We start from the raw sequence: 24,596 nt of genomic DNA, 5'->3' as shown, positions 1-24,596 counted from the left end.
GTTAAATTAGAGAGCATTTAATTCTGTGTAACATAAGGCTGGGAGAGATTGGCTCTGTTTAGTCCTGTTTATAAACAAATTGCTCTAATGGGCTGTGTGTGCTGCAAGGAAAGATCTTTAATATGTATAGCAATATGAAATAGCAGCAATGTGCTGCAGGAAGGAACATGAGCTGAGGCTTTACCATCGAGCTTGGATGTGGTGAGGAACATCCTCATCGTGTTCTGAGTGCCCTGGATTCTCTGGGAGGTGGAGGGGACAGACAGCAGGGAAATTAAAATTAATTCTGCAAATATTCCTACAAAAATGCTTCACATCTGCTCAGAGGATTTGCCTTGTGAGTTCTTCAGCCTGATGTGCTTGTGTTGGATTTTCTTAACCTCAGTATGTGGAGAAGGGCATCAGCCTGGGTGGCTTCTCTCCCTGTTGTTACAGCACTTCACTTCTCAGCCTGGCTCTGAGCACCAGTTTACAGCTCTGGGAAAACATCTTGTTTGTGCCTAAAAGCCAAGTGACCCAAGTGGGTTGTGTGACTACAGGTTACAGCTAAATACCTTCAGATGAGTTCTCTAATTCACTATGTTGTTGAATTAGGAAGTTGTAATGTGAAGCAATGATGGGGATGGGGATGAGTAACACAAAACCAGCTAAAAACCAATCTGTGAGTCCTGGGAAGATTGTGCTAAACAGCCAGTCCTCCAGGAGTGATTCCCAAGGTCACAAACTCATACCTATTTAAGGTAACTTTATGCTTTAGCATCTTGTTTGGTAGATTGTTGTCAGACTTGTGGTGCAGTCTGAGGTGTCTGATCTTTCTCAGTTGTCATCAGGTCATTCCCCTGCAGCCATGGGGCTGGGGTTGGCCCTGCATCAGCCACCTCCAGCTCCCTTGGCTGCTGATGGCATTGCTGGGAGGCCTGTGCAGTCAGTTCTCATTATCCCAGTTCACCCCAGGCTGCTTCTCCTTTGCACTCGTGGCAGCAATTGCACAGGGCCCTGGGATCCTCTTGCTCTCTTCCCAGCAGGAGCTGGGAACAGTGTGAGGGACAGGGTGGCAGCAGGATCCATGACACACGTGTGCTTCTCTCCAGAGCTGTATGGGCTCCAGGAGTGCTCAGTTCAGGGTGAATGTTAGCCTGAGTACAGCATTGCTCCTGGACCATACCCCAGAGACAGAATAAATCTCACTGTTGTTTTATGTCTATTTGTGTTGGTGATTTTTGACTTTTTAAAGGTTAACAGTGTATGGTTGTGCTTATGCATGTAACAGAACATCCTGTCACTTTTTGTGGGAAACTGTCAAAATCTGTCTCCTCGTGACATGTTCAAAACCATGGAAAGGAGAAATATCCCCAACTGCTGAAGTACTTGGAGCAGGTTCTGGGCCCCTCTGGGAGCTGATGATTGTACCTCAGTGTCAGCCATCCAGTGGGCTGGGGGAGGATGTCTCTCCTGATGGGATTGAAGTCATCTTCCAGAAAATCTCATCTGCTGAATTCCAATTCCTGCCTACAGCAGTCGATATCTGGGTGGGCCCTGGTGGCTGTGTTGGGGTGACACAGGTGTCTGCCCTGGGGAAAAGGGACTGGGGCAGTGGGAGGGGGCTGCAGCACATGGAATTCAGGTGTGTCATGCTCAGGCCCTGCTGTCTGGCCCTTCTCCCCAGTGTGAGAATCTGCCTCCAGCTCTGGGGTCCCAGCACAGGAATGATGTGGAGCTGCTGGAGCCAGTCCAGAGGAGTCCATGGAGCTGCTCCGAGGGCTGGAGCCCCTCTGGAGCCAGGCTGGGAGAGCTAGGGGTGCTCACCTGGAGAAGAGACAGCTCCAGGGAGAGCTCAGAGCCCCTTCCAGCGCCTAAAGGGGCTCCAGGAGAGCTGGAGAGGGACTGGGGACACAGCATGGCATGACAGGACAAGGGGGAATGGTTTCCCACTGTCAGAGGGCAGGGATGGATGGGATTTTGGGAAGGAATTTTTGGCTGTGAGTGTGGGGAGGCCCTGTCATGAGGTGCTCAGAGCAGCTGTGGCTGCCCCTGGATCCCTGGAAGTGTCCAAGGCCAGGCTGGATGTGGCTTGGAGCAGCCTGGGCTGGTGGAAGGTGTCCCTGCCATGGCAGGGGGTAAAAATGAGATGAGCTTTAGGGTCTCTGCCAACCCAAACCATTCTGTGACCCCAGTGTTGTATGGATGCTTCCCTCTAGCAAAGCCCCTGTGGAGCTGATTGTCCTCATCTCCTGCCATCTTGTGCAGGCTGGCACATGTGCTGTCACACATTTATGTAGTAAATTATTTATCTCCCAGACATGTCCAGAAGGAATGAAAAGCAGAAGCTGTATTGCCTCACGGCTAGATATACTTTTATAGAGCTTAGAAGTAATCTAAATTTGTTTGGAAAATTGGAGTCAAATTCTCTGGCAATAAAATATCATTTGGAAACAAACAGTGTAGGAAAAATGTTGCTGTGATACAAGTGTGGCGATGCTGTTCGTCCCTTGTGTCTTTAAAAGGTCACTTTGTTCAGAGTTTATATCCCACATACTTCTCTTCAGAGAAAGCCTCATGTGTGGAGTCATTGTTAGTTTTTTTGCTCTTGGGCATGGACTTTATGAAAAGTAACATTATTTGGCAGAAGCTGCTTCATTGTTTGCTTTTTCAAGATGTTGAATCCTTAAGCTGCAAAACTCCTGGCAGGAATTTCCCACCTGCTCTAGTTAATTTACACCTCATTGCTCGTTATAGGGAACCTATGAGAAAGATAGAGAGGGACTTTTTATAAGAGCATGTAGTGACAGGACAAGGTGAAACAGCTTCCTACTGTCAGAGGAGAGGTTTGGATCAGGTATTTGGAAGAAATTCTCCCCTGTGAGGGTGGTGAGCCCCAGCACAGGGTGCCCAGAGCAGCTGTGGCTGCCCCTGGATCCCTGGAAATGTCCAAGGCCAGGCTGGACAGGGCTTGGAGCAACCAAGGTGGGACTGGATGAGCTTTCAGGTCCCTTCAAACCCAGGCCATTTGTGATTCTGTAGTTGGTACCTACCAGGTACCCAGTGCTGGGTGGGTTTGAGTGGGTGTTTCATCAGACTTTCCATTGATTTTAGATTTCATCCTTGGCAGTGGACATAAACTTGTGCACCACAAGGTGCTGCTGGGGAGGGATGATCACAAACAGGCTTGAAGCACACTTAGATAGATGACAGTGTGTTGGAGTTCCAGATTGGCCTGGCCAGTGGCACTGGAACATTGCTGTGTGTCACCCGTGATTCCCACAGCTGAGCTGACAGGTTTTACAGCTGGGGGTGGCTGTGGTCAGCACAAAGAATCTGATGAATGTAGATAAAAAGCAGAATGGATCATGACTATTGTGAGGGCCATGAGATATTTATTTCTCTATGTCATATTTTGGAAAGTCCCTTAGCTTGAAATAGCAGTTTCCATCTGGTTCTTGTACTGCTGTTTGCTTTCTCAGCTTCCCTGACATGGCCTGTTCATAGCTGTGCAAATTGCTGTTGTGTCCCTCCTTGTAAGAAACCTGGGTGGGAAGAGGAACCTGTCAGGAAACACTTGCTGTGTGCAACTACCAGACAGTTTCCCCTGGAAAATATTATGTTCCAACACTACTTCAACCTTAATGGCTGGAACTGGATGAAATCAAATGATTTTGTGCATGAGCAGTGCTCAAACTGGACTTGTGAGAGCAAAGCATCTCTCTGGGTTTGCTGAAGTGTGTCCAGAGAAGGGCAACAGAGCTGGAGAAGAGTCTGAGGAGGAGCAGCTGAGGGAGAGGCTCAGCCTGGAGCAAAGGAGGCCCAGGGGAACCTCCTGGCTCTGCACAACTCCCTGCCAGGAGGGGACAGCCAGGGAGAGCTGGGCTCTGCCCTCAGGGAACAGGGACAGGACAAGGGGAAATGGCCTCAAGTTGAGACAGGGGAAGCTCAGGTTGGATATTGGGGAAAATTTCCTGCCTGAAGGGGTGGTCAGGAGCTGGCACAGCTTCCCAGGACAGTGGTGGAGTCACCATCCCTGGTGGGTGGCACTTGGGACATGGTTTAGTGCTGAACATGGCAGTGGTGGGGAAAAGAGTTGGGCTCAAAGGTTTTTCCAACAATCCTTGATTCTGTGATTCTGTGATTTTATTGTAATGCTTTTTTTGAACAAAGCATGATACAGAGTTTGGGAAAGAGGCCCCACTGTGAAAAGGCAGAGCCAGGTTTTGGGTGCACAGCAACCTCTCCATGGCCACCAGAGCAGTCTCTGGTGTACAGACCTGGCCAGGATTATGATGTGACAATAGGCACATTGTACCTGGGGTTGTACCCATGGCTGCATTTACAGCTGGGGTTGTACCCATGGCTGCATTTACAGCCTGAACAGAATCCTGTCTGTGATCTCACAGAAATTTATATTTTGTAAAGCTGCCACATCTGTCCCCTTCAACAGGAGCCTTTTGTGGTGCTGGTTTGTTGTTTCTGGTTATTGCCACTGTTGCCACCCATTTCTGTAACCTCTCACCATCAGCCTGTGCCAGGGCAGGCTCAGGCTGGAGATCAGGAAAGGTTCTTTCCCCAGGGCACTGCCCAGAGAGTGGGCACAGCCCAGGGGCTGCCAGAGCTCCAGGAGTGTTTGGACACAGCTCTCAGGGATGTACAGGGTGGGATTGTTGGGGTGTCTGTGCAGGACCAGGAGCTGCACTGGATGATCCCTGTGGGTCACTCCTGGCTCAGGATATTCTGTAATTCTGTGAAATTCAGTTTAACAGCACATTCAGAGAGAGAACAGGAACATCTGTGGGCTCTCTCAGAAATGTGTCTGCCTTTGATACTCTCCAGCTCTGGGTTTGTCTGCCCCCTCCAGGCCCTATCTCAGATTTCCTGTGCCTTTACAAGTGCCTGTACAAGTGCAGATGTGGATTGGTTTACTGGGCTTGTCCTGAGCTTTATCTTCAAGTGGTGATGAACTCAAGACAGTGAAACCATCTCCCTCTCTGCAGCCTTTATTTAGATGCAGTTCTCCCCCTCTGAAGTTAGGGGTGTCCCCAGAGGGGTCAGTGAGCAGCCAAGCTTCTTGACCTGCTGGATTTGAGTGTCCAAGGCACCTTACCTTTTCTTCCAAACACTCAACTCTGCTCCACAGAACTGCTGGAAGATGTTCCTCCTGCATGCAGATGCTTGCAGGTGCTAAAATGATGTTTACTCGCTGGCAATGCTGCTTTTTGAACTGTCTTCACCCTTGCTTTATATTACCTCTATTTATAAGAAAGTAAAAAGAAAATAACTCTGGAATTTTCTATTTAAAGTGTGCTCTTCTCAGCCCCCACTAAATGGTCTGCATGTGCTGTTCAGTGCTAATCCAGGTATGGCATGGTGCTTCCAGCTTTTCTTGTGATTAATTTGGAGATGGGAATAAAAAGTGGGAGAAGACTGATGCTACAGGTGCAGTTACAGACTCTCAGCTGCTGTGTGTCTCTGGGAGGAGAGGAAGACCCCTTCCTGCTCTCTGTCTGTGTGGCACCCTGGCAGATGTGCTCCTGGGAATCCTGTGCTCTGCAGATGGAAGTGTTCCCTCCTCCAATTCTGATTCCATTTATGGGAAACTCCAGCAGAGCCTGCACATCCCATTTACAGAACAGCTACTGCCAGTCCTGCTGCCCAGCATAACCCTGCCTGCCTTCTGCAGTGCTAAATAAACCCTGCAAGCTCTGTTTGACCCTGGTAAAGCCTGAGGTTGATTCAAAAGTCATTTATTTGCAGTTGGGTTTATATATAATGTACAGTTGCTGTATAGCAGTAGTAGTAATAGTAATAATAATAATATTAATAATTTGAATTATTAAATCTTGAGATACAAAGTTCCATTAAATAAGCTAAATTAAATGCCCAGAAGTACAGATTGTAGACTATAGTAATGTAATGTTTAATAACTTATTTTAAAGATAATAGGTGTTGGTCTTGTTACTGCTAAGGGAATTAATACATATGTGTTTAGCTATATACAGACAGTTCTTTGGCTATACTTGCTGTAAAGCACATTAATTTCTGTAATCCAGCAGCTCCTCAGGTGCCCATGACTGTACCCCCGGAATAAAAATCTGTATTTTGGAGCCAGTTTCTAGTTCTCTTACTGTACAAAGACATACTCAGAATTACCTGCTCAGGTAGTGTCATGAGAACGTGACAGTTAAGCAATGCAGAGGGTAAGAGTGAAGCTGAGTCACTGCATTTTTTAGATTGAAAAAGATCAGTTAAACACAAAAAACAATCAACCATCCAGTGCCATCAAGTCCTGAGCTGGAGTCCAGTCCTTCTGCACTGTAAGCATCTCTGTGGCCAAAGCAGAAAATCCTGATCAGGAAAAAAGCACAGACACACCCAGAACACAGAATAAGTGAGAGGACTGGTGATCTGTTCAGGACTTGATAACACTGTGATTCTCTGGGTTCTATGATCTGTGTACTTCTGAAGACTGCCTTTTGGTCACATCCCATGGGACAAGTGACTGTGCTGCCAATTCCAAATTCACTCATTATGCACCAAAATAAGCAGCTTCTCTCCAGAACAAGCAGAATTTCTTTGCACAGAAAGCAATGGGTGCAACGAATAAAGAGGTGACAGCGAGAGGCTTGACAAGGCTCAGTCTTTTCTTTCCAGGTGAATTCCTTTCCCAGTGTTTTGGGATGATAGGATAGGATATAGATAGGATAGGAGATAGGGTAGGATAGTATAGTGACAATTTACTGCAAGAGCCAGTGACTAGTTCCCTGGTGCAGTGGCCCTCTGGGCATAACCCTTGCTGTGGCTGTGGAGCCCTGTGTGTTAAACCAGAGCTGTTCCTTGGGCTGGTCACAGCCTGGCCTTGGCACAGCTCTTGCTCTCATCTGGATGTAGTTGGGGACGAGTTTAAGGCAGGGAAGATCCTCGTCCAGGACCAAAGTGGTGATGCACATTAAGGGTGCACAAGGCATGGCTGTTATTTTGGGCTGAAGTAACCACCAATATCCATTATTATATGTTATTTTGGGCTTAAGTAACCACCAATATAGGGCATCCTGTGGTGATGCCAATCTCAGGATTGTTAAACTTTGCCCAGCATGTGCCTGTGCTGGGAGATAGAGGAGGTTTGGCTGCAGGTGAAAGGACTCAGCTGGATGGGAAGGAATTCAGTGAGGTATGTGGTAAACCTGGTTTGAAAAATGACAGCTAGGACTTTCAAGAGATAGTTTTGGGATAATTTGTTCCAAAAATACCAACTACTCTCATTCTTCAAGTTGTATTAGAATTCTGGTCTCCCAAGAGGGCTTCTCCTCCCCTGTGCTCAGGGAATGTGCTGTGAGCTTGCATCATCCCTGAGCATCACTGCAGCTCTGGCTTTAACTCCCATATTTGTTTCCCATTTTTGTCTGCTGCAGGTTGGAATATTGCAGTGCTGCTGACATTTGTTTTACCAGCATCATGTTCTGTAGGTGAAGATTTTCAATACAGATAAAAAGGGTGTATGTATTTTCCTCTGAAATATTTAGCTCAGGGTTTCATCCTATTTCTGGTACATCATTTTTGTGCATATGAGTTCTCCTGTCTAACTAATTTTAAAAATGGAATACAAACCCAGGCATCATCACCAAGGGAAGGGAGAGGGCAAACATCTGAATGGAAAAGGAAGTAGCAGAATCTCCTGAGCTGGAAGGGACATACCAGGATCACCCAGTCCAACCTGCCCTGCACAGACACCCCAACAATCCCACCCTGTGCACCTCCAAACACTCCTGGAGCTCTGGCAGCCTCGGGGCTGTGCCCATTCCCTGGGGAGCCTGGGCAGTGCCAGCACCCTCAGGGGGAAGAACCTGACCACTTTTTGGGGAAGGTGTAAAAAGAGTGATCAAAGCCAAGACCACAGCTCTAACTGTGGGAATACCCTCTTTATAAACATGGGAAGGACACAGTACTGTGGTATAGTTGTGCTGCTGTAGTCCAAGGTAAGAAGAAACTTTAAGGTGATTTTGCCCAGAAATAAGCCAGAGCATGAAATCAACATTCAGACATCCTTGGTGTGCAGTGGCTGTGGAAATGCTCATGGATGATCATTTTTGTGCATGTCTTTCTGAAAGCTGTATAACTATTCCTTAGTAAAGTACACAGCACCACAGCTGAAGCATGGACCAGCCTTGTTGTGACTGAGGAATCTCCTGAACAGACAGGAACAGTCGGATCTAAACAATGACCTTGAACATGACAGAGCTGAGGCTGTGGGGAACAGCAGCACATTGAAGGAGAGTCATGTTTCATATTTCCACTGGGGATTACTTGAAAGTAAACTCTACAAACCAGAAGGAAGAAACCCCTAATTCGGGCATTTGTTGGAATGATGCTGAAACCTGTTTTGCCATATTGCATTTCTTGCTGCTCTCTGTGTCCTGGCTAACCAAGCCTCCCCTTCTCTCTAAAATGAGTTACTGGCCACCAAGCTGTGTTAGTCAGTCTGTGTGAGATCTATATTGGGTCACTAAATAATTAGTATGGAATGGCTCAGGCTGTATTTTGAATTTGGGCTGTGAGTTCTGTACCAAAATGTTGATTTTGAAGCTTTCCTGCACCTCCTCGGCAGAAACGTGAGCTTGGAGGGATGTGAGGCTGGTTTATTTGGGGCTGGATGGGAGGGGAAGCCAAACACTGCAATTTAGAGCTGTGTAACTCCACCTTGGTGACTAAACTGGGCTTTGTCAGCCCTGGAGCTGGGATTGGGACACTCCAGTGCTCTGCCAGCCAGTTCACCCAGTTTCACTTACACTGTTTTGAAACTCCAGAAACTGAGAGCGGTGTGAAAGGCTCACCCTGTGTGCAGGGTCTATAAATATGGATCTAAAGTGTCTGAATTACCTTGTTGTACAGCTGAGTCGGGCTCCAGGCACAGGGAGAGGTGTGTGATGAGTGCAACAGATGGAGGCTGGAAAGATCAAGGTCCTGCCCCAGCCTCCCAGAGCAGCGGGGTGCCTGTCACTGCCTTCTTGTGTGCCTGGACTTCATTTCCTTACCTTGAAAGGGGAATGCAGAGATATTACCAGGCAGAATTAGACCTCTCCAAACCCCTTTTCCCCTCTCCTGCAGTCAGTAAATGATTGGTCCCCTCCTTCCTCATGAAGAAGTATCGAGAAACCTGATCTCGCTGTGACTTTGTTAGAGCAGGGAAGTCTGGCAGCCCCGTCTCCTGTTCTCCCTTGTTACACTGTGATGCTGTTTTCCCCCTGGAAACTGAAGATGCTGGATGGCAGGAGGAATTCCTGTAATTGCTGTTCCAAGCTCTTTGCCCAGCTCTGTTCCAGTTAAATTACTTAGGTGCCAAGCAGAGTGCAAAAAAGGGCAATATTTCAGAGCGACACAGAGTGGGACAATACTCTTAAAATATGTTTATATAGATACTATTCTGCACTTGATAGAATAGTTTGAACTAGAAGAGACCTTAAAGCTCATCTCACTCCACTCCACTGCCATGGGTAGGGATTCCTTTCACCAGACCAGGCTGCTCCAAGCCCCAAGCTCCAATCTGGCCTTGGTGGGTAATGTTTGATATTGAACAGATGTGAAGCTGGAGCAGGACACGTGCTGCTGATGTGGTGGCAGGACAGGCACCTGCTCTAAGTGACCCTGCCTGGACAGGGGGTTGGTCTGGATGATCTCCAGAGGTTCCTTGCACCCCAAACCATTCTGTGACTCTCTGTGGTTCTGTGAACTTGTTTGAAGCATTTTTCAGACAAACATCCCGTGGGCCTATTTCAGTGGGACATGAGGGACACACACTCACCTTCAGAGAGCCATCCTGCCACTGAGCCTGTGCAGCAGCAGAGCTTGGCAGAGAGCTGCAAGTCTGGGAGAGGTACATGCTGTCCACACCCTTTGTCCTTTCATCTGAGCTCCTCTCCCTCTTCCTTGATTCCAAACACTCCCTTGAACCCGTGTACATTACACAGGCTCTGTGCCGCCCTTTCACTGCTCAAACAGCCTTGTGAGCAAACAACAAAAATCCTGTTGTGCTGCCCAAGTGTGTCCTCCCTTTCATGGCCTTTAAATCATTGCCCTTTGTCGAAGCTGCACACACCTTCTGCAGTTCAGCCTGTGCAAAGTGCCATCAGCTCGCCTCCAGCATCCCACTGAGCCCACCAGGCCTCAGAAGCCTGGGAGGGATTTTCTCTTCTCCCCCTTTACATTTTTTTTTTTCTTACATTTTTTTTCCTGCCCAAATCCCAAAACCAATCCCAAACCCAATTTGGCAGCCCAAATCCCAAGCTGAAAGTGAATCGCTGCTGCTGGCTGCCCTCCAGCATTCCTCTTGGAGAGAGTCAGGATCTGGAATGTCAGAATGTCAGAAGGCAGGCGGGAGGGACGGGAGAAGCCTGGCGTGGGTAAGGGGGGAGGAGGAGGAGGAGGAGGAGGAGGAGGAGGAGGAGGAGGATGGAACAAAACCCAACTTCAGCTGGACTGCCCCTTTCCAAAGCAGCGTTTGTTCCTGATTTATGTTTTTGTGTTTCTCTTAAAACGTGCAGCTCCGTGCAGCAAGGGCAGAGCCCGCGGCCGCGCTCCGGAGTAAATCAGGCTTTGCTTTTCCTTTCCTTTTTTTAGCTTTTTTTGGCAAAAGCTTCGTGTGTAGATAAACCCAGGCAGTTTCCAGCTCTCTCCTTGAGCTGGGAGTTTCTGCCTCCCGCAGCTGTGGGGAGAGGCTGATCCCTCTGGGCCTGTGGCACAGTCTGGAGCAGGAGAAGTTGGGATGGGCCCCGGGCAGTGAGGCTGGCACAGAGCAGCACCCGGCACTGCAGCACAGTGAGTCCTTGACATCTCTGCTTCTGCTCGGACAAGAAACATCATGGAGCCTCAGCAATTCCTGCAGCAGATTAATGCCTAAAATTATACACCCTAAACAGGAGGGTTTAATTACCAGAGCTGTGAATAGTTTAATTAGTTTGTTCTGACCTTGGAAGAAGGACCTGCCCAGCACCGTAGAGCGACAGGAGAGCAAGACTGGTGTTGCTTCTGAGCCAAGGCCATGTCGTCCCTGTACACCAGGAGTAAGGAATATACTCGCAGCAGGAAGGCTCAGTCAGACTCTCCCCCGTCCTCTCCTTCCCCGATCGCAAAGACACTCAGAGTAAGCAGCTTTTCCTTTCTGTATTCCCCTGCTCAGCACTCGCTCCCAGCAGAGCCTGCTGCTGCTGCTGTTTGGTGTCTGACCCTCGGAGACCTGTGGCTGTGCTTTCCTTTGGAAAGAGGATGGTTTAATGAAACTTGGGATGGTGCCTCTGCAGCAACAGGTTTTAAGCAGTTGCCAGAGTCCCTGTGCTGGGATTAGCTGTGTTGGTGGTGTAGGGAATTGCTGGGATGGTAGTTTCCCCCTCTCCTGGAACATGGCTAACCTGATAGGCTGTTGCTGGATGAAAACCTCCCTGGTAAAAATAAGGCTGAACCTGACCAGCTTGTTAAACTGCACTTTTTCCATAAACACTTCAATATTGCTGGTGAAACCAGGTTTGTGTTCAGCTTTCACCCTGAGGATGAACTGGCCTGTGCTCTACTTTAATAATTTCAACACCACAAAAAAAATAAATGAAGAAAACCACCTGCAGCAGGAGGTGAGTCAAGGTAGTTTCCTGTACTCCCCAAACCAGTGCTGGTATCCTCCTCTCCCAAGGTGCTGGAAGGTTGGGAATGCTTCCCAGCAGCACTGCTGATAGCTCCAGAGTCATGGGAGAAGCTGTCACAAACCCTCTAGGTCTGTATCCTTGTACAGGCAGCCTCTTCACCATCAAGAAATATTATCATGCTGGAGTCAAAGCCTGGAGGAATTAGTTTTTAACAGCCAGGCTAATTTTAGATGGGAGCACTACATTAATTCCAGCACTGGTATTTGCTCAAATCAGATATGCATTGCCTGCTCTGTTTGAAGGGACAGATCTTGGTCTGGAAAAAGTATTGCCCAAGATATTTGAGTTTTAACCCATTGCTGTGGCATTAATAGAATCAGTTTGTGACTGAGGGAACTTCAGCCTGTAGGCTTCTGTGGCTGCTGGTTGCCCTGGGCTGTTAACTGTAATCAGGAACAGGTGGTTTCTTTCTTCTGCAGCTGGAGTGTCTTTGGGATGGTTCAGATAATCTAAAACTGTCCCCTGGGGGTTTGGATGGGCTTCCCTCACCACTCCTCACTAAAGGGCTGCAGTGTTGGTCACCAGCCTGATAACTGGTGGTGAACCACTCCAGTGTGCTGGAAATGGTTTCATTTCTTTCAAACCTCAAGTTTTTAAGGTCAGACATGTTCAGACTGACTCATTTCTCCCTCTTATGCACCTGGGCACATGAGAGAGTGATAAAAATCTCACAGGAGCCCTGATCTGTGCCTGGAGCAGACAGGAGGGGCTGGTTTCTCTGTCCAGAGCCATGGGGGGGACTGCAGACTCCTGGGGGTCCGTGGGTACTGGAGAAGGTGGTGGGGACTCAGGTGGGTAGAGGTGATGCTCATTTCCCTCTCCATCACCACAGTGAGATTTGCAAGCTCCTGGAGGTATTGGAGAAGGTGGTGGGAGTTCCAGGTGGTTACAGAAAGGTGCCAGGTGGGAATGAGAGGGCCTGGAGAAGAGCTTCTTATGGCAGTGAGGTTTTGGATGATGAAACCAACACATGAGCATTGAAATCCTTGCAGTGGTAAGGCAGTGCCAGCTGTGGGTCTGTAGGGAAAAAGCAGGTGGGGAATGCAGCAGCATCAACTCAGTCAGTGTAGGAAACAGCCCTGCTGCTATCTGGGTTATGGAAATAGCCCATGCCTTAAAAGGCTAATTAGGGAAGGATTGACTTGAGGCTAAAATAAGGATCTGAGTTAACTCTTTCTCCAAGACAATGTAATTTTGCCATGAGCAAGAGAAACAAGGGAATTTGGTTTACTCTGGATTTGTCTCATGTGTTTATTCCTCCCCACCCACTCCCCCATGCCTACAGTAACAGGCCTGTGCCACGAGGACCCACCACCCCTCATAAACCAGGTGGGAATGTGATATTTTGGATATTTTATCTTTCCATCCAGTCCATTGATAGCAGCAGAGCTGTGGGCTCTAAGCATTGCCAGCTGAGCAGGGGTGTGAGCACACATGAGCAGGTAAGAGCCTTACACATGGTGCTCACAGGGAGAAAACTCTTGGAGAACCAGGCAGAGCAAAGGAGGTTTGAGTTATCGAGGTGTCAGTGCCAGACAGCTGCAGTGAATGTCATTTTCCAGTTTCCTGTGGCATTCCCTCTGCACTTGCACTGCTGCTTGGAATGCTCCTCCTTAGGAGCTGGGACAGTATTGCTGGGGGATTTCCTTCCTTTCATTGATGGGAAGTCCCCAGATGTACAGCTAAGGAAGGGGGGCACTTCCCAGTGAGCTCATGCAATCCCTGAGAGAGGGAATATCCCTGCACAGGAGCTCATGGTCCCTGTGCCAGGTCAGCACCATCCCAGAGCCCCAGGACCTCCACAAACTGAAATAACCATATCCTCTTAAATACCCCAGGGTAAACGTTGCTTTAATAAGGATGTTCCTCAAAAGAGGAAACTCAAACCCCTTTGAAATCAGTTCAGATTGCCCCATTATTTGGCACAAGCTTCAAGTGTTTGGCAGTGGGTACCTTGTCATCATGTTTTGCACCATAGTGATTAGCTTGAGGTTTCTCCTCCTGAAAAAAATAACATTCACTTCCAAGAATGTAATAGGCATCCAGTGGCAGGAAACCTGTTGTGTGCCTTTAAGCAAATAAATGACAGGATTGAAAGGGTGAGAGAGAAGTCAACATCTGAATTTTTATTTATTTTTAAATTCCTATTACTGCTGGGCCAGTCATTTTTTCATAGGAAGTGCCATGTAGTTTGTGTTTAGGCTTATCCATCTGTTTGTCGTGGTACTTTGTAACCCTTGTGCTTCTCCATGGGCTACTGGTTAGGTGGGAAAATAAAAATTAAGGAGAAGGCATGCTCCCAACTTACTGCAAGGACTCCAGTTGCAGCTTTCCAGTTGTTTCCCACCTCTTTGTCAAACTTCCCTTTTTTTATAAACTGCTCATTCTTGGTTTGTTAGCTGATATTTTTTGCTGTAAAAAAGACAATCAAAACTTAAAGTTGTCATGGATGTGTGTGGGCTGCTGGTTCAGTGGTGGCTGGGTCTGTGTGGCTGCCATCACTTAAAGTCCCAGAATGGTTTGAGCTGGAAGAAACCTTAAAGCCCATCTCATCCTATGGGCAGGGACACCTTCCACCAGCCCAGGCTGCTCCAAGCCACATCCAACCTGGCCTTGGACACTTCCAGGGATGGGGCAGCCACAGCTGCTCTGGTCACCTGTGCCAGGGCATCTCCACCCTCACAGCCAAAAAGTCCTTCCCATTATCCCATCTATCCCTGTCCTCTGGCAATGAGAAACCATTCCCTCCTGTTCTGTCCTTCCAGATCCCTGTCCAAAGTCCCTCCCCAGCTCTCCTGGAGCCCCTTTAGGCAGTGGAAGGGGCTCTGAGGACTCCCTGGATCCTTTTCCAGGTGAACAGCCCCAGCTCTCCCAGCCTGGCTCCAGAGCAGAGGGGCTCCAGCCCTCGGAACAGCTCCGTGGCCTCCTCTGTACTCGCTCCAGCAGCTCCACGTCCTTCCTGTGCTGGAAGCCCAGGGCTGGAGGCAGCTCTGCAGGTAGGGTCTCACCTGAGTGGGGCACAGGGGCAGAATCCCCCCTGCCCTGCTGCCCATGCTGGGGGATCAGCCCAGCACACAGTGTGGGGTTCTGGGCTGCCAGAGCACATGGCCGGGGCACACTGAGCTTCTCATCCTCCAGCACCCCCAAGTCCTTCCCCAGGGCTGCTCTCTGTCCGTTCTCTGCCCAGCCCAGTTATGAAGTAGCTGCTTGATGGTTGTTACTCACCCCTCCAGAGATTCTGTTTATTCTCCTTGTTCTGTCCATGCTCACGTTTTCACTGCAAGGCTCTTTGCCTCTGATGTTAGATCACTCCTTCATTAAGCCACCCTCAGAGTACATAACCTGAGCTTTCCAGCTGAATTTTTATCAGGAACAGCTCAGCAATGAAGCTCTAAGTGTACACAGTGGTCTGCACTGATATATTTTATTCTGCCTTTCACTGGAGCCTCTGAAGGAGCTGGGTGAAATATGGGACGTGGAAACATCACCTTTTATGGGCCGTATGTTTTCACCAAGTCACTTGATAGTAACACTTGAGTATGAAAAGCAGCAGTTCCCAAATCACCATCTCTCTTAAGGAGCCCCCACGTGGAGCCCATGGTGCTCTGAGCATTGATCACCATGGCAGCAAATGCACCAAGGCTGGCTGCAGTCCTGTGCACACCTACAGGGAAGGCAAAGCAAATCTTACAGCAGAAAGAAAAGCTGATGCACAAAAATGTGAGTGGCTGAGCTGCAGGTGCTCAGCATGCAGCTCACACTGCCAAGGGTGGTGTTAATGTTTAAGTGATCATAGAATCCCAGAATCCCAGAGGGATTTGCTTGGAAAGGACCACAAAGCTCATCTCATCACACCCCTACCATGTGCAGGGACACCTTCCCTTAGCCCAGGATGCTCCAAGCCCATCCAGCCTTGCTTTGGACACCTCCAGGGATGGGGCAAGAAGAATTTCTTCCCAATATCTGATCTAAATCTTTCTTGTTTTACTTTAAAACTGTCTCCCCACTTGTCCTGTCATTTGCCCATGTAAAAAGTCAATGTCCCAGAGTGCTGGCAGGTCATTAGAAATGCCTGATAGGATTACAGCCTTCCCTGAGTTTAGAATGTAAATGTGTCAAATGGTCAGTTCTTGCTCTGTGCTGGTTTTGCAACAGGTTCCATCCAATTCAGATATTCCTGGTCACAGGTTTATTCTCACATGGGGTTTTCCTCTATGAATCATTCTTCTTGCTTTGCTGCCACTGCCAATGTGTTAGAGAATAGAAAGTGTTATGAAAATATTTTCCCAGGAACCTTCATGTTCCTGGATTTCCATTTAGTGGCTTGGACCCATTTGGTCGTGATAAAAGTGATGCTGCATAAATTGAAACGGAATCAAATAAATTGTCACATGACATTTTCTATCTAATTTTTGGATTGCTGACTAGTTATGCAATGTTTGCAGAAATTATTCCCTTCTCTCCCAGCAGCCAAAAAAAAAACGTGGAATACTGAAACTTGAACTTTCAGGCAATTAACTTTAGTCTGTGTTCTCCAGCACCCTGCTTTGTTTTATCTCTGGTTATTCCTCAAGCATCATGTTTCTCAGATGGGTATTAGGATAAAATCCTTCTCTTATTTGTCCTTGGGGTTTTCTTTTGAGTTTTCCTCTGTAAATGTCCATATCTGGAAGCACATTGGGAACTCGTGGTCATTCCCAGGGCACCACGTGTGAGATGTTCCCCGCTGTGACTCAGTAGCCAGACGAAGCTTCTGTATCTGGGTGGATAAACAAGATGGGTCAGGGCATGTGCTGTGACCTGTGGGCTGAGTTCCTTCAGCTCTCCTCCTTCCCAAGCAGCAGAATTGATCCCAGCCAAGGCTGGAGCAGGGAGTCTGTTAACTGTTAGAGGCTCTGAGTGGCCATGGATGATTTGGAAAGGACCTGATGTGACACTACAGCCCCATTTAAAGCTCCCATTTGAGCCTCAGCTTCCTGGTCACAGGTGTTGCCTTTGGAGAAGCTGGTTAAGAGCAATCCCTTGAAACCACAGCTCATTGCAGGAGGTCACAAGGGCAGGGGCAACTTGAGGTTCCACCAGAGCAGGGAATCAGTGGGGATTGTAAAAGGGATGAAGGGAGGAGGAGAAAGACAAAACCCTTAATTTGGGTCGGTTAATGGTACAGCCACAAAAGCAGGGACAGAGGGAGGGGAATGCTGCAGGATGGGAATGTGCAGGCACAGGAGTGATGGAGAGAGTGGGTGGAACCTCTGTGAGCAGCAAACCACTTCATCCTGCTGAGCTGGAAACCGGTGTCTGCTTCCCTACAGGAGCCCTCTAGAGTTCTGCTTTTAATGAAATGAACACAAACCCATCAAAAACAGGGCTGGAAGAGAGACAGAGCCCAGTTCATCCATTTCCCTGTGCACTGGCAGCTCTCCTTGTGCTGTTCATGGGAGGTGGTGCATAGAATCATGGAACCATTAAGGTTGGAAAAGCACTTTAAGATAACTGAATCCAAACATTAACCCAGCACTGTTAACCAGCTGGGTGGGGATCATTCTCTTCTCCCAGGTAACAAGCAACAGGACAAGAGGAAATGACCTCAAGTTGTGCCAGGGGAGGTCCAGGTTGGATACTGGGAAAAATTTCTTCCCTGAAAAGGTGGTCAGGCACTGGCTCAGGCTGCCCTGGGCAGAGATGGAGTCACCATCCCAGGAAGTGTTCAAAAAACATGTGGATGTGGCACCTGGGATATCAGAGCTGGGGACATGAATTAGTGGTGAACATGGCAGTGCTGGGCTAACATTTGGGTCTGATGGTCTTAGAGAGCTTTTCCAGTCTTCACAGTCCTGTGATTCCGTGATTCCAGTCTCGCTGCCTGTGCCCACAGTGCTGTTGTGGGAATGTGACTGCTGGCTCAGGAGCTGGGCACTGGATTTTGGAGTGAACTTCACACTGAAAAGTTCCTGGGTTGCCTCTTAGCAGCTCTCACCCCCACTGGTGGTTCAAGAGGTATTTCAGTTCCTAATGAAACACCTGAGAACATCCTGCCAGAATTTTTGCAGGGCAGGGAGGGGGTTCCTGCAGACCTATGGCATTCTCATCTGGAAGAAATTTAGGAGTAGAAATCTTTTCCTCTCATGTCACTTGGCCGCTTGGTTTTTATTTCCACATGTCTGGAGAGTTTTGTCTAAGATCACGTCGCTTGGCAAAATTAAATTTTTCACCAATAAAATTTGATCCCTTAGAAAAGAAGGAAAAAAAGAGCAACAAACCCTGGGTTTCAGAATTATGACCTTTCCTAAATTAAAATACTATCCAGCCTGATGTTTTATGTGGTGAGTTTTATCCCCAAGAGACAACAGGAACAAACTGCAGCTGCTGGAAAGCTCATGAGCCATGGGAGAGTTTTGGAGCACAGAGCCACAGGCTGGCCATGGCACACATGGCACAGTGTCCCACTGCAGCTTGTTTGGGATGGCAGGAGATGAGGCCATCAGTCCCTCAGCCCTGGATGTTTGTTTCTGATTAAATATGTGCTGTTTGTACTGAAAACCATGGGATCTGCTGCAGCCAGCTGCCAAAGCCACTATTCCATCTTGAAGAAGCTTTTAATGTTATGCTTCAGTAATAGCAGTTTTTCTTAGGCAAAGTTTATTGATTTATAGTTTGAGAAAACATATTTTGCATCAGGCTTTGGGGAGCTGGAGGTTACATGGAGGTGGTTTGGCTGCACTGGATTATTAATCACATCCATGGGATTTTGGAATCCATGCATTTGCATGATTGCAGGCTCGAGCTGGAAGCAGCACATCCATCCATCAGGCTGGGATGCTGCACAAACCACAGCTCTCAGGTCAGAGGAGCAGCTTTCTGAGGGAGGCAGTGACCTCGAAATAACTCTCAAATGCAGAGTTCAGCCAGACCTTCAAATTACTCTGCTCTCACTGAAAAACTGAACTTGATCCCAGCCATTCCTGACTGGAATGACAAATGTGGCTGGAGGGGAACACCGACCTGAATTGTGCCCACTGGGGATGGTCTGAGGTGTCCTCCTGCCTTTTCTTCCTTGCAGCTCAGCTCCTGGGGGATCCCTGCCCTCAGCAGCACCCTGCTCTGCCCTGGCATGGCCTCACCTCAAATCCAGGGGGCAGTTTTGGGCACCTCAGTATAAGAAGGATCTGAAGCTATTGGAGTGTCCAAAGATGGGACATGGAAATAGGGAAGGGTCTGGATGGACCACAGGAGGAGTGGCTGAGGTCTGTTCACCCTGGAGCCTGAGGTCAGACCCCACTGGGGGCTGCAGCTCCTCATGAGGGGCAGCTCTGATCTCTGCTCTCTGTGAGCAGGGACAGCACCCAGGGAAGGGCTGGAGCTGGGCCAGGGCAGGCTCAGGCTGGAGATCAGGGAAAGGTTCTTCCCCCTGAGGGTGCTGGCACTGCCCAGGCTCCCCAGGGAATGGGCACAGCCCCGAGGCTGCCAGAGCTCCAGGAGTGTTTGGACAAGGCTCTCAGGGGTGCACAGGGTGGGATTGTTGGGGTGTCTGTGCAGGGCAGGGGTTGGGCTCCATCCTCATGGATCCCTTCCAGCTCAGGGATGCTCCCAAGAGGAAGAGGTTGTCCTTTGGAACACACATCAGCCTAGGAGCAGCTGAGCTGTGTAACTGCAGGAACATAGTGACTTTTGCTTATAAAAGGGAAAGAACCCCAAAAGCAGCTGGCTTTATTTTACATCTGATTTCTAAAATAAACTCAGCTCATCAAGAGGATATTTGCCAGCACAAGAATAAAATTTGAGGGGTTTCTAAAACTTCCCTTGTTGCTTAAAGGAGGACAGAGCTGGGGATGTGCCCCTGGGTCTCATTACATGGTGGTTAATTAATCATAGACATTGATCAAGATTTCTGAGACAAAACACACCAAAATAAATTCCTTGACAACTCTCTTAAAATAGTGTACACTGTCCTGAGATTGGCCACTTGGAGATAAAGAAGCATAAAATGTTCCCAAAACATCTCATTTTTTCTCTATTTTTCCTTGTTTGTTTGTTGTTTTTTTTTTACTTTCTTTCCAGAAAAAAAATGTAAATGCAAATAGTAAATGTAGATAGTAGGGAATTGTGCCTTCAGTGGCTCCAGCCTCAGCCATAGAATGCAATTGGAAACAACTAGGGCAGTTTCTGCCTTGGCAAGAGCAGCAGCCAGTCCCCCTTTTGGCATTGCAGTTCAGGGCTGCATTTCATTGAAACCTTCCATGAGGAATTTGGTTTTAATTATTCTTCACTGAGCTCCCAACAGCTGCAAAATTTTCTGTTTTAAGGGAAGGCTCCTGCCCTCCACAGCCTGAGTACACTTTTTAAATCTGTTCCTGGATAGTACTCCTGGTACATCCCAGCACTCTGGGTACCCAGCTGTGCCTTTCCCCTGAGACTGACCAGTGTCAGCACCCTGAGAATCTCTGCAAGTGCCCAAGGCCAGGCTGGGCAGGGCTTGGAGCACCCTGGGACAGTGGAAGGTGTCCCTGGCCATGGCAGGGGGTTGGAACTGGAGGAGGTTTAGGTCCCTTCCAGCCCAAACCATCCTTTGATTCCATGACTTGTTCTTTGCCCTTTTTCTTGGGTCTCATCTCAGATCCTGATGTTTTTCCAGCCCACCTGGGTTGGATCATCTCTGAGCTGGCAAAATGGGCTGAACTCCTTCAGTGTCCTCCACCACCCCAGCACTACCTGGCCATGCTGCCCACTGTGAGATGGATGGGAGGGAAGGGGATGAGATCACTCCAGTGAGAGCTCCAAGACATGAGGATTACCAGAAGCTTGTGAGCATGGCTGCATGTGCTCCATCCTTTTTAGTTTTCCTTTAGAAGTGATTCCCTTGGGTGTCTGGGCAGCAGTGCTGGGGCTCAGCTTGGCTGCCGTGCTGGATTGTGAATTAGGACAGCCGCCTCCAGCCCCGTGTGTTCCCCCCACCCCAACCCCTGCAGTGCTCTGACCCTGTTTAGATTATGGAAGGATAATTTCACAACTCGATGCTTCCCTGGCTCTTGATGTTTTTAGTTTGAATTTTGATCCCAAGGGAAATAAAGGAATCTGGTCAAAACTGCAGTGCTGCTCCAAATTTACCAGGGAAGGAAGAAAGTAAATGCATTTGTTGATAATGACTGGACTGGATATGGCAGTTTCTCAGCATCCCCTAACAATTTCCTTCAGGAAAGTCAGGAAGGAAAAGACCCTTCTTGCACCAGCTCAGTCAGGTGTATGTGTGATGCCTCAGCTCTTCATTCCCTCTGTTCATTCCCAGCTTCTCTTCCCAGCAATGAAGAAAGAAGAGTTTTGTCCTTCACCTTCTCACTCTGACCTTGGAATTTGCAGCCCTGGGGTGGCATCTCTGAGCAAATGACCTCCTTCCTGAGTTCCATGGGCAGTGCAGGGAGGCAGCCAGTGCTGCTGCAATTCCAGTGAATATTTGGTGGCTGTTGGAGAGGGCAGGCAGGGCCAGCAGGGGCTGTGCTGGTGGAGCAGGTGCAGCTGGAAGCACACGGAGAGGGTTCCAAAGGTGGTGTGCTCAAACACAGGGCAGAACTGAGCTGGAAAGAAGCTGTTTTCTGCTGAAATTGCTGTCACTAGCATGACATCCCAGTGGCCTCTGAAGATGTTTGTCTCTCTTTGAACAAACAGCAGGGATATCTTGGTGGATGGCAGGGCTGCTGCCACCTCCCTGAAGAAGCATCTTTAAAAGGACAGCCCAGGGGCACAGGCACGTCCCTAGCCTGTGAGTGATTGTCAGCTCAGGCTCAGCAGCAGCTCTCAGGCAGAGAGGGACTACAGCACTGTGTGGTGTTCCTTTATTAAAGGCAAAGGGAGCCAGTGACAGCAGCTCTCTCAGAACAGGGGAAAAACTGGGGTTTATATAGGGCAAGAGGGGAAACAGGGGGAAACTGGGATACAGGTAACAGGCTGGAGTGAGGTGGGAGAAAACCAACAGGACACAAGGGATTAACATGTGAAGGTGTCTGGGAGGGACAGGACACTTTCTCACTACAAGAAGTGAGAAGCTCTCCAGGGGAGCACCACAGTCCTTTTGCTGGCCAGTTCTTCATCCCCCACAATATCTCACTTAAGCACCTCATCCAGTGTTCCATAGAACCGTGGAATCTTTGGAACACATAGATTCTACATATGGAATCACAGAGTTGCTGAGGTTGGAAAAGCCCTCTAAGATCATTGAGTCCACCCCTGCCATGTTCACTGCTACCCCATGTCCCAGGAGCCACATCCACATGTTTTGTAAACACTCCCAGGGGTGTTGACTCCACCACTGCCCTGGGAAGCTGTGCCAGGGCCTGACCACCCCTTCAGGGAAAAAATTTCCCCAGTATTCAACCTGAACCTCCCCTTGAGGCCATTTCTTCTTGTCCTGTCCCTGTTCCCTGGCAGCAGAGGCTGACCTCCCCCGGCTGTCCCCTCCTGGCAGGGAGTTGTGCAGAGCCACAAGGGCCCCCTGAGCCTCCATTCCTCCAGGCTGAGCCCCTTCCCAGCTCCCTCAGCCCCTCCTGGGGCTCCAGACCCTTCCCCAGCTCCATCATTCTCCTCTTAGAGGGCTTTTCCAACCTTAGTGGTGCTGTTATTCCACGATTCCAGCTTACTCCAGGGTGGCTCTGCTCAGTGCTGGCAGCAGCAGGAATGATGAGGGTCCTCCCCTCTCAAAAGCACTTTGCTTCTCTTTAAACACATAAAGACAGTCACAGTCTGAACCAATCCATCACAGTATCCATCACAGGAAAGTTGCAAGTACAATAAACCTGGGGATTTTCCCCCTTTTTGCTGTGTATGTTTAAAGTGATTCCTTTCTTACCCCGCCCTTCCTGAGAGAGCATGCCCCTGCTCCCCCTGCATATGGAAATTCTCATTTCTTAGAAGGAAATAAAAGGACAGAAGTGGTTTTTCCTCTAGCTGCAAGTGCCCTGTGTGGCTCAGGGATCTGCTTGGGTTCATTGCCTGGTGTCCATGTCACCTTGCCCAGCCACGTGGTGTTTCCCAGCACGGTACAGCTCCATTCGCAGGTGCGACTGCCGATGGAAATTCAGACTTGCTTAGGGATGGATTGCTTGCCCAGCCATTTGTCATAATAGCAAAAGTCATCACTGAAGGGGGTTAGCATAAAGTGCACAAATAACTTTCAACAAGAGCCTTGTTAATCACTGCAATTCCCTTCTCCAGCTCTTCAGGGAAGGTTGGGTCATTGGGCCAGGATTCAAAAGCTGCCAGGCTGCTGAGGGGTTTAAGAAACAAATGTTGAAAGCTCAGCTAACAAAGCACCATGGAGAGATAAATGTGTGTGGCTGATAATGGGAAATCCTTTGTGGAGTCCTGGAATCTCAGACTGGTTTGGGTGGGAAGGAACCATTGAAGCTCATCCAGTCCCACCCTCTGCCATGGGGCAGGGTCACCTTGCAATAGCCAAGCTGCTCCAAGCCCTGTCCAGCCTGAAACTTCCAGGGATCCAGGGGCAGCTGTGCCCAGTTTCTCTGAGCAATCTCTGCCAGGACCTCCCCACCCTCACAGGGAAGAATTTCTTCCCATTATCCCGTCTATCCCTGCCCTCTGGCAATGGGAAACCATTCCCTCTTGTTCTGTCCTTCCAGATCCTTGTCCAAAGTCCCTCCCCAGCTCTCCTGGAGCCCCTTTAGGCACTGGAGGGGACTCTAAGGACCCCTCAGAGCCTTCTCCAGGTGAACAGCCCCAGCTCTCCCAGCCTGGCTCCAGAGCAGAGGGGCTCCAGCCCTCGGAGCAGCTCCGTGGCCTCCCCTGGACTCGCTCCAGCAGCTCCACGTCCTTCCTGTGCTGGAAGCCCAGGGCTGGAGGCAGCTCTGCAGGTGGGGTCTCACCTGAGTGGGGCACAGCGGCAGAATCCCCCCTGCCCTGCATGAGCCCAGGATGTGGTTGGATTTTTGGTCTGTCTTTCTAACAGCCCTGTGCCAGAGTCCAGCTGGACAGAAACTGTCCCAACTTGCTGCCTTTGGGTTTCAGACAGAGGATGGCCCAAGGCAGGGCTGTTTGGACAAGGGGACTGTGTCCCTGTCACGACATCAGACAGCTGCTGGGCATTGAGGTGCATGAGATGCTTCCCAGACAGCATCCAGCATGACTTGTGGAGGTGCAGCATCCATGGTGGAAATGCATCTGCTGTCTTCTTGGAAAGTTTCTCAGCTCTAAGATGAAAAGAGGAGAGAGATTTCATTACAGCAAATAAAATAATACCAGGCTGGGCCCACTGCTGTGGCTCTGTGCCCATGGCTGCAGCAGGACAGCCTCCTGGAGCTTTGGTTATGTCTACAGGGTGGGGCTGGCACCAGGACCTGCCCAAGAGCCTGGCTGGGGGTGGCCCTGTGGGCACAGCTGAAGGGAGAATGTGCTAATTCATAGCAGGGTTTGCTTGTCCTCTTGGTCTCTGCACGTAGCAGCTTTGTCTGAGTGTGTGGTCCATTGAGGCTCCATGTGCCAGGTCCTGGCTGTTCATTTTTCTGGTGCCCACAGCTCACAGCACAGCGAGCCAGAGGCTGCAGAGCCACCCACTGATTTCCCCCCAGGCACCCTCCTGTCCTGAACTGGGGTGCAGGATGAGGGTCCCGTTAGGCTGGGATGAATTCAAGCCCCAGCAGCCAAGGGCAGGTAATTGGTCACTGTGTCCTGGCCAGCAGGGCAGGGCAGGATGCTCTGGGACCTGCCCCTGAGCTCCTCTGGCCTTGAGAGAGAGGTGGCCAGGTCACTTGTCCACTCTCCTGTAGTGGGTGACTCCTCTCTCCATGGGCTGGGCTCCCAGATCCCTGCCCAGCATCAGAGAATTGTCTGGGTGCCAGGTGGGAAAGGGTGATCTGAAGTCTTCAAGCAGCAGAGTTTCCAGCCAGGCAGCAAATTCCCAGCAAGGCCTTGGCACTG

At 49.3% G+C, this 24,596-nt stretch overlaps 1 protein-coding gene across 31 annotated transcripts in view; it reads left to right on the top strand.

Moving 5' to 3' along the window:
- Positions 1-24,596, top strand: part of PPP1R12B (protein phosphatase 1 regulatory subunit 12B) — a 126,351-nt gene that overhangs the window by 84,843 nt on the left and 16,912 nt on the right. The window contains exon 1 of one of the 31 annotated variants that reach the window (XM_023941899.2): positions 10,352-11,122. The exons of the other annotated variants lie outside the window; for them this stretch is intronic. Within the exon in view, the coding sequence (XP_023797667.1) occupies positions 11,021-11,122 (102 nt within the window). The 5' untranslated portion in view covers positions 10,352-11,020. Of the gene's footprint in view, positions 1-10,351; positions 11,123-24,596 lie in introns of those variants that run through there. 31 annotated transcript variants of the gene reach the window in all.

This window comes from Cyanistes caeruleus, chromosome 24 (genome assembly GCF_971803275.1).
Source record: "Cyanistes caeruleus chromosome 24, bCyaCae1.hap1.1, whole genome shotgun sequence".
In the NCBI taxonomy this organism is placed as follows: Eukaryota; Metazoa; Chordata; class Aves; order Passeriformes; family Paridae; genus Cyanistes; species Cyanistes caeruleus.
This window is presented reverse-complemented; position numbering and strand designations above follow the sequence as displayed.